Genomic DNA, 8711 nt, shown 5'->3' on the forward strand with positions numbered 1-8711 from the left:
CCCTAAACCCTAAAAACCCTAAACCATAACAAATTAAAAAAATAATTTATAACATAAACAGCAACAGCAAAAATACATACATACATACATATATATATATATAACATATATATAACATAAACAGCAACAGCAAAAATACATACATATATATATATATATATATATATGTGTGTGTGTGTGTGTGTGTGTGTGTGTGTGTGTGTGTGTGTGTGTGTGTGTGTGTGTGTGTGTGTGTGTGTGTGTGTGTGTGTAAAATGTGAAACACAAGAAAATTCAGAAATACACCCAAAAAACAGTGCTTTACACCCATATTCTGTAATTATACACCCAAAAAGTTATCCCCTGCTGTTGGTTGCCTGAACTGATTGGAATTTGGACGCACCACTGATGCAGCATCAAAGACGTTTAACTGGAAATAATAAATTCATATATTAGCAAAACTATTAACGAGAAAATTAAACTCAATCACCACATATTTAAAGAACATCACTTTTACCTCGTTTAAAGCTTTTGTGTTCTTCTTTTTTGAGGCATTTGCAATCTGTTTGTCTAACTTTGAACCTAGCCTATTTTTTGGATGTCCTCTTGTTCGAATCATTGGAGAGCTTTGAAGCTCGTTAACGGATTCTAAGTTGGCATCTTCGTGAGATAAAGAAGATGTCCCCTTTCTTTTGGCTTTCAATGATTCCATCTCAACCATGACGTTATCGTACACACGGTACAGAATTTCAGTCAGTTCCTCCGATTCTGATGTAAATTCGCAAATATTTTACAAACAAAAAACTAATTCATCAAACCTCTTGCTTCTTGGCTCCAACAATGGCTCGTCGTGGCTGCTCTTGATGTGTGTGTGTCGCCTCTTTACCTTCTTACTCCATCGTTCTAATATATATCTCGATGACACTTGAAGTACTCGTTCAAAGCTTAACACACTTAGTGCGTGATGGCACAATATCCCTCTTGACTCGAATAATAAGCATTGACATTTTACCTCGGCTACTACTGAGTCGTAAGTAACCACAAACTTGTTGAAGATTGAGCTGGAAAGTTGTTCTCCAACTTCGTATACTGAATAGCCTAGAGCGGAATTTGTTAATCTAGTGATGCAATTCGTCTTTCCTCTAAATTGTGCTTGGACTTTCCTAAACTTTTGATGAGTGTAAAAATCTTGAAACTGAGCTTCAATGGAGGATTTGGTTGCATACGGTATGACCGTATGAAAATGTGCAGCATCTGATTCTCTCTCTGCTTGCTCCCTGCTTCCGAGGCAATTATCGTATTGTTTGATAAATTGAATAAGTGAGCTGTTCCGAGTAATAAACTTGTTAAAAAATGAATGCATGCTCTCGCTCCTTTGTGTGCTTTTCATCCCTTCCTAGAAGTGGTGATCCAGATAGATTGAAACCCATATATGACGGTCTTCATAAAGATATGTAGAATACACCCAAAAATAGACTATAAATACACCCGAAAAAATATGCAATTTACACCTCTGCTGCATATTTTAAACAACATTACCTGAGAGCCACTTGTTGTCCACAAGACCAAAATTTAGTAGAAAATAATTCCAATTCCTATCAAATGAATCTTTACTATGAGAGTTCCAAACAACTTGGCTCAATTCTTGTTCAATTTCAGCATGTCCCTTGTACCTATTTAATTTGCTTGGGATCTTCTTCGTGATGTGCCAAATACACCAACGGTGAATTGTTGTTGGCATACAAGCCTCTATAGCCCTTTTTATTGATGCACATTGATCGGTGAGAAATCCTTTCGGAGCATTTTCTCCCATGCAATGAAGCCAACATTGAAATAACCATTTGAACGACTCAATTGCTTCATTTTTCATCAAAGCGCATCCAAGAAGTATTGACTGACCGTGGTGATTCACCCCGATAAAAGAACCACAAACCAAATTATACCTGAAACAAATTACGACATTGCAGAATGAAAATCATTATGTACACCCATATAATGAATTTATACACCCAAGGAACATCCAATGTACACCTCTGCAGCAGATTCATAGAACAAAATTAATTTAGCAGTATAAACAAGAACAACATATTACCTGTTTGTATTGTAGGTGGTGTCAAATGAAATAACATCTCCAAAATACTCAAAGGCAGCTCTGCTCCTTGCATTGGCCCAAAAAGCAAGCTTAATCGATTGATCGTCCTCGAGTTCGAGCTCGAAAAAGAAATTCTGATTCTTTTCTTTCATTCTCAATAAATATTTCTCAAATTTCTTTACATCTTCTTGTTCCAAAACATTCCGCACTTCTCTCGTGATGTAATTCCTCACATCCTATTCAATAAAATTTAACTCGTGGTAACCCCCAGTTGCCGCAACGAATGATTGGAATGTTTTGCTTGGTCTGATACCGGCCTCCTCGTTATTCTCTATTGTACGACGAACGGACATGCTTAGTTCCCTGTGCTATTTGAGCATCTCTGCTTGAGTTGGACAGCAAGGGTGTGAATGATGCAGCATGACCTTCAAAATGATCCAAGCACCAACATCCTTCAATGTGTGTATATAAATTCTTGCAGGACAATTTAAACCAGCTGTGGGATTTGTCTTCTCGGTCGGAGATATTTTAGATTTCCATTTTCCCTCTCTACTACATGTGATCAATTGATTCTTAATTTTGTTTTCCTTTTTATTTGTGCTCCGAACTCTTGTAGAAAAACTTGCAGCTTTGGCATAGTCCTTGTAAAATTTTGCAGCATCTTCAAGGGTTTTAAAAGTCATTCCAACCTTGGGAACAAGCTGCTCATCAACAACAGAAAGGGGCTGCAAAATACAACATATTAAAAACAAGAAAATACTATAGAATTTTTGCACCTCATAAAAAAATAACAATCAAAGTAAAATACACCCAAGGACTCCTGATATACACCCGTTACGACAACAAGTCAACTAAAATAAAAAGAAAAACCATAAACTGTAAATACACCCAAACTTCCCCTAAAATACACCCAAACTTCCCTAAAAATATACCCAAAAAGTTCTGATCTACACCCGAGCGTCTGCTATAAATTACAGATAATTAATCAAAACTAATACATTAGATTGAATCCACGGATTATGTTCACGCATTAATTCACAGTCTATGTTCACGAATTATTCAGCTAGACAATCATAAACGAATAACTGCATCAAATTCAGATTAATCTTAATTAGCTGAATCTAAATCAAACCTCAGGAACTTTATTTGATTCAAATTCAAAATCTACTTTGCCCTGATTGAGCTGATAATCTGAGGTTGAATCATCCATTATCTTCAAAACGAGTTCAAAATTTGATTTCAGAAACCAAAAAAATCGAAATAAAACGAAGCTAAAGTTACAGTGAGAGAAACTCAGGTGAATGACGAAGAACAAAGCAGTGATAAACGCAGAAGAAAGAACGATCGAAAAGACAAGGGAAGAACGCAACAAGGAGAACGAAGAAACTTGGCAAGAGATTCGAAGAAGGTAACGAAATCTTTCAAAAATTGGAAATTATATATTTGCGCGTTAATTGATTTTGATTGAATTAATATTCTGTTATATAGGGCATGACTTGTACGTAACAATTGGAGTGCATTTAGGGTGTTAGTAAGTTTCAGGACTTGTAATACTTGTAAGTGTTAATCACTTGTATGCTAAGATTAATCCTTTACGAAAATAAAATATTTGGCTTCTAAAATTACGAAAATACAACTTTTGTAGTTTGGATATGAAAGTGTAACTTTCTACAAATTTACATAAACCGTGGAAGGGGTCCACGGATTTGAAATACACCTAAACTGCTGGAGGTTTCCACGGTTTACGTTGACGAAGTATTTGAAAAGAAATCGTGGCAGGAATTCTACGATTTCTAGAGTAAGTGGGATATATTTACATCTATCATTTTTATTGTCAACGAAATAAGACTATATTTTATAGTATATTTTAAATTTATTCAAATTGTAAAAATGATATAATTTTAAAAGATTTAAATAATATTTATTTGATTTATACTTTTCAATCTAATTCAATTTTATGCAAATGATTGATTTAATTTGTACCGTGCTAATTTAAATTTATCTTTCAAACTATTTTGATTTAATCTAATATAATTTGATTTAAATAGAATTAATTTTATTTTAATTTTAATCCTTATTATTTGAATGATATATAATTTCATATATTTGCTAATAATTTTTTTTGGTGAATTAAGAAGGATAAATTCAAAATAAAAGAAAAAAATAAGTCTCAAGAGAAGTTGTAAGTCTACAACATCATTAGGAACAAGCATTTTAAAAGTATGGCCATGTCAATAACTATTTAGTGTGCTTAATTTTTTCTTTTAACTAAGTTCAAATATACTTCCTATTTTGGACTATTATTTTAGAATCTTTTCAATTTTTTAAGCGTAAAACAAATAAAAAGATAAATTACTGAAATAAAAATGACACTCTACTATCGCACCACTCATTTTAGGCTGATATATATAGTAGAACTCGATACATATTTTGCATGTTTATGCATGTTTTGTATCCTACCGAAGCCCATAGAACCCTTCAGCGATTTACGTATATTTTAAATACGTGAAATTCCTTCCATAGTTTACATAGATATGTAGAAAATTGTATTTTTGTATTTAAACTGCAAAAATTGTATTACCATAATTTTAAAAGTCAAATGTTTTATTTTTGTAAATTGCCCCTAATTTTAGATCAAAACTACTTTTATTTTTTTTTATTTTTTATATATGTTTTTGTTTTGAACTTTTGATTTTTAAATAGTTTTGAATTTAAAATTATAAAACTAAAACTAATTGAATTTTGACTAAATTAAAAGGATCAAAATAATTTTTATTCAATATAAAAAGAATATTTAAATCTTTTGTAAATTTAAATAAAAAATATTTTTATTTTTATTAAAATATAAAAATAATTTAATAAAAGTATTGATATGATATATATTTAAAAAAAATAATTAATAATATAAAAATATAATTAACGTGTTTTATCTTAATTTGTCCATATTTTTATTATATTAATACTTATAAATTTATTATCGGAAGATAGACTGCTTTTCTTATGTGATAGAGTTATATATTTGACATCAAAATTTCATCTATGAACACTAGAATCCACATTTTATACACGTTTAATACATGAATGTCACGGCATGTTATTAATTACATTTTTCTCCTAAATGTGACTTTGGTGTTCTACACAGCAAAATGATCCCATACTCAAAACACACCTTGAAAAGAAAGAAGAAATTTTCATTCTAATGAGCAAAAAGAAAAAGAATAAAATGAATCAATGTATAATCAAATATTCAATTGAAGAGGCCTAGGCGGTGCCATGGTTCTTCTCTTCCATAGATTAATCTCTTTGCGTGGCTTCAAATTGAGCCCAACTCCATCACCAACACTATCGCCACCAACTAATATAGGCGCAGAGAAAGGGATTCTGACGTCGTCATCATCATCATAATCTTCTTCTTCTTCATCGCTCCTCTGCTGTACCCTTTCCTCATCAGAATAGAAATCTTCTCTTTTCTCAGCCACTACTTGCTCATGACTTTTCCAATCAAAGTTAGCAAAAGCGTCACGTCCACTCGCGAACTTCTTCATCTGGCTCACGTGCGGTGCTCTCTCCGCACGTGCAACTGCAACCGCAACCGCGTCTTTATTCTTATTATCATCTTGATGCGGCAGAGAAGCACTTGATTTTCTCCCCGCCGAAAATAACATCCTCTGAAACTTGGAAACATGTTTCTTCTTCAACTCTATGTCTTTAGAAGTGGATTTTGTTGATGCTGCTGATGCTGCTGCTTTCTTGACTTTCTTGTGCTGTTTCTTCTTGTTCTTGATCTGTCCCATGCAAGAGATCTTTGGTGAAGTTGGTTCTTGATAATCAGTGTTGTTTCTTTCCCCCTTAGGCTTGCTTCTTGCTTCGTGTGGAATCATAGGCATGATAGGGCCAGAGAATCCCTTGACGCCATGATTATTATGATGATGCTGTCTATCCCACCTACCTGGGCTGAAGGGTTGGTTTTGAAACGTCACAGTGATTGATGAGGCTTTTGGTAGTATTTTCAAGATCCTGTTCTTCAGCTTGAGCTGTTTCTCCATGATAAAAAGAAAATGAAAGAATTATGACTTGATAATAAAGTAGTTGTGATTCGTATTCTTGGATTGTTGCCTTTTGAAGAAAGTTAAGAGCTGAAACTCGCAATGGTCTTTTAAGAAAAGGGTTAAGGTTGGGAGTTATTATATAAAGGAGTATTTGATTTTGTCAAGAAAGGTGGGAGATGAAGAAAATGTTTGGTCAAATAAAAACGTCGTGACTCGGCAAAGAACGCTCCCTTGCTTTTATCCAAACACACGTATGTTACACAACAATTCTGAAACAGGTTGCGGCATTTTGACCTGATAAATGATGCAGCTGGGAGGTGTTTTCAATGTCACTGTTGCTAAGCCCACACTAAGCATAAATATCTACCCCACCTTGACTTGGTTTTTGTCTGATTCTGACGTTAAGTTTCCTAGATTTAATCATCGGGCTTGCATAACACCCTGGCTATAAGATAATGACAACAATATTGTAAAACAAGCACACAGTGGAAGTCACACCACATAAACGTGCATTTTAAAAGAAAGGTAAAGAATATTTTTTGTTTTTAAAATTTATTAAAGATTTTAAAATTATTTTTTAAATTTTATTTTATTTTAATTTTGTTCTAAAAATTTTATATTTATATTAAATATATTTTTAGTGATTAATTTTTAAAAAAATTTAAAATTAATTTAGTAATAATTTTATAAAAATAATTTTTAACATAAATAAATTATATATAATTGTCATGTATTATTATTAAATTTATTTTTAATTTTTTAAAAATTTAGTTATTAGAGATATATTTGATGCAAATTAAAAATTGTAAGAATAAAACTAAAATAAAATAAAACTTAAGTATATTTAATTTTTTTTAAAAAAAATAAAGGACTAAAAATATAGTTTACCCTTAAAAAAAAGAGTTTAGCTAATATGTGCGGTAAGATTTCGAATTTATTAAAATAATGAATTATTTATTATTTTAAATATTTGTTTAGAATTTTATTTTTATAAAATTATTTTATTAAAAATAATTAAATCAAAGTTATGATACTTTAAGTTTAAAATGAATGAGGACTCATATAATTTTTATAATAATTATGTATTTTATTATTTAAAAATTTAAAGTTTTAATAATTAGAAAATAATAAAAATTTGATAATTTAATTTGAATAATTAGGATCTTTGTTTAATGTTATGAATTAAAAAAAATTAATTGAATTATTTTTTATTTAAAATTAGAATATTTATTTGAAACCAACTACTGAGTTTATAAATAAATAATACTCTTAAAATAATTTTAACCAATTACATTTGATTTAAATTACTATTTTACTCTTTAATTTTATAAAAATTATCATTATTCTTTTATTTTCTTTTCTAACACTAACCCTAGTTTCACCCATACACTCTTTCGTTATTCTCACTCGCCACCCTAATACACACACGGCAGAAAAGAAGAAGAAATCATAAAAGGGAAATGGAGGAATTAGAGAACGAGAGATTAAGAAGAAGGAGAGGGAAAGACGGAGAAAATACTGGTGGGTGTTACTACACCGTCGTTGTCCCATAGAAAAGGGAGAGAGAGAGAGAGAGAGAGAGAGAGAGAGAGAGAGAGAGAGAGAGAGAGAGAGAGAGAGAGAGAGAGGAGAGAGAGAGAGAGAGAGAGAGAGAGAGCTCTCGAAGTCACCGCCATCGCACCCTGTTGCTACTAGCCTCATCGCCGTCACATCTTATCATCGTCGACCCTATTAGGGCTACCACCATCGCTAAATAGAATCGAGAAGAGGAGCGTGAATAGGAGAGAGAAGAGAAAGCTTCTCTGGAGCTCATCCTGAGCTGCCATCACCTTTCCACAACCGCGTCGGAGACTTTTCCCACAACTAGAAAATGGCTTAATACAGACAGATTTATAAACAGATTTGGTCTATATTACAGACGGATTTTTGGTTAACGACGAAATTACCGACGGATTTTGTCCCTCTGTAAAAGCCTCATCGAAAATTATTTACCGACGAATTTTTTTCCGTCGAAAAATTTCCGACGGATTTTTACCAGTTACTGACGGATTTTTCCTCTGTAAATTCTCCATCCATTTCCCGGATACGAAGAATTTTCCAACGAATTTTCCGTCTGTAATTACAGATGGATTTTTCGACGAATTTTTCGTTTGTAATTACAGACGGATTTTTTGACAGATTTTCTGTATGTAATTACAGACAAATTTTCTGACAGATTTTCCATCTATAATTTGAACTTTGAAAAATCATCTCACACTCTAATTACAGATAGAAAATTCGTCTGTAAATCTGTCAGTAAGCTAAAATAGAATTTTTTTATTTTTCCAATTACAAAATAAACTTGTTTTCATACAAAATAAATATAAATTTAATACAATTTTTATCTAATTTGTATTTGAATATTTATAATATCATAAAAAATAAACAAATTCATCGTATTATAAAACTAAAAGAAAATTATTATAAACAAGCAAGTCAATATAATTTAAAACATAAACAAAGTGTATTATCAACTATAATCCTCAATATATTGTTCAACCATACTAAATTTTACACAATTTTACATATATTACAGAAAGATTAACTGAATT

The 8711-nt window shown here is 31.6% G+C and overlaps 2 protein-coding genes across 2 annotated transcripts; both read right to left on the reverse strand.

The window, feature by feature from the left end:
• Positions 1-319: 319 nt before the first annotated feature.
• LOC130945261 (protein FAR-RED IMPAIRED RESPONSE 1-like) lies at positions 320-3281 on the reverse strand. The gene is made up of 6 exons (XM_057873993.1): positions 3204-3281; positions 2680-2796; positions 2072-2307; positions 1519-1922; positions 497-747; positions 320-409 (listed from the first exon to the last, which is right to left on the reverse strand). Exons 1-6 carry the CDS (start codon positions 3279-3281, stop codon positions 320-322), a joined length of 1176 nt encoding a protein of 391 aa, XP_057729976.1.
• A 1960-nt stretch (positions 3282-5241) lies between these two features.
• On the reverse strand, positions 5242-6240 carry LOC130943541 (uncharacterized protein At1g76070-like). The gene has a single exon (XM_057871460.1). The coding sequence runs from the start codon at positions 6115-6117 to the stop codon at positions 5311-5313; it is 807 nt and encodes a 268-aa protein (XP_057727443.1). The 5' UTR covers positions 6118-6240; the 3' UTR covers positions 5242-5310.
• Between the last annotated feature and the right edge of the window lie 2471 nt (positions 6241-8711).

This window comes from Arachis stenosperma, chromosome 8 (assembly GCF_014773155.1).
Source record: "Arachis stenosperma cultivar V10309 chromosome 8, arast.V10309.gnm1.PFL2, whole genome shotgun sequence".
Classification (NCBI taxonomy): domain Eukaryota; kingdom Viridiplantae; phylum Streptophyta; class Magnoliopsida; order Fabales; family Fabaceae; genus Arachis; species Arachis stenosperma.

What these genes read in the sequence shown, in the direction of transcription:
- LOC130945261 (XM_057873993.1), bottom strand. Translation starts at nt 3,281, where the DNA reads ATGGATGATTCAACCTCAGATTATCAGCTCAATCAGGGCAAAGTAGAT. An exon ending in GGACAACAAGTGGCTCTCAG is followed by an intron (nt 748 to 1,518) that starts GTAATGTTGTTT and finishes AATTTACATCAG; the next exon opens with AATCGGAGGAACTGACTGAA. An exon ending in ACACAAAAGCTTTAAACGAG is followed by an intron (nt 410 to 496) that starts GTAAAAGTGATG and finishes TATTATTTCCAG; the next exon opens with TTAAACGTCTTTGATGCTGC.
- LOC130943541 (XM_057871460.1), bottom strand. Translation starts at nt 6,117, where the DNA reads ATGGAGAAACAGCTCAAGCTGAAGAACAGGATCTTGAAAATACTACCA.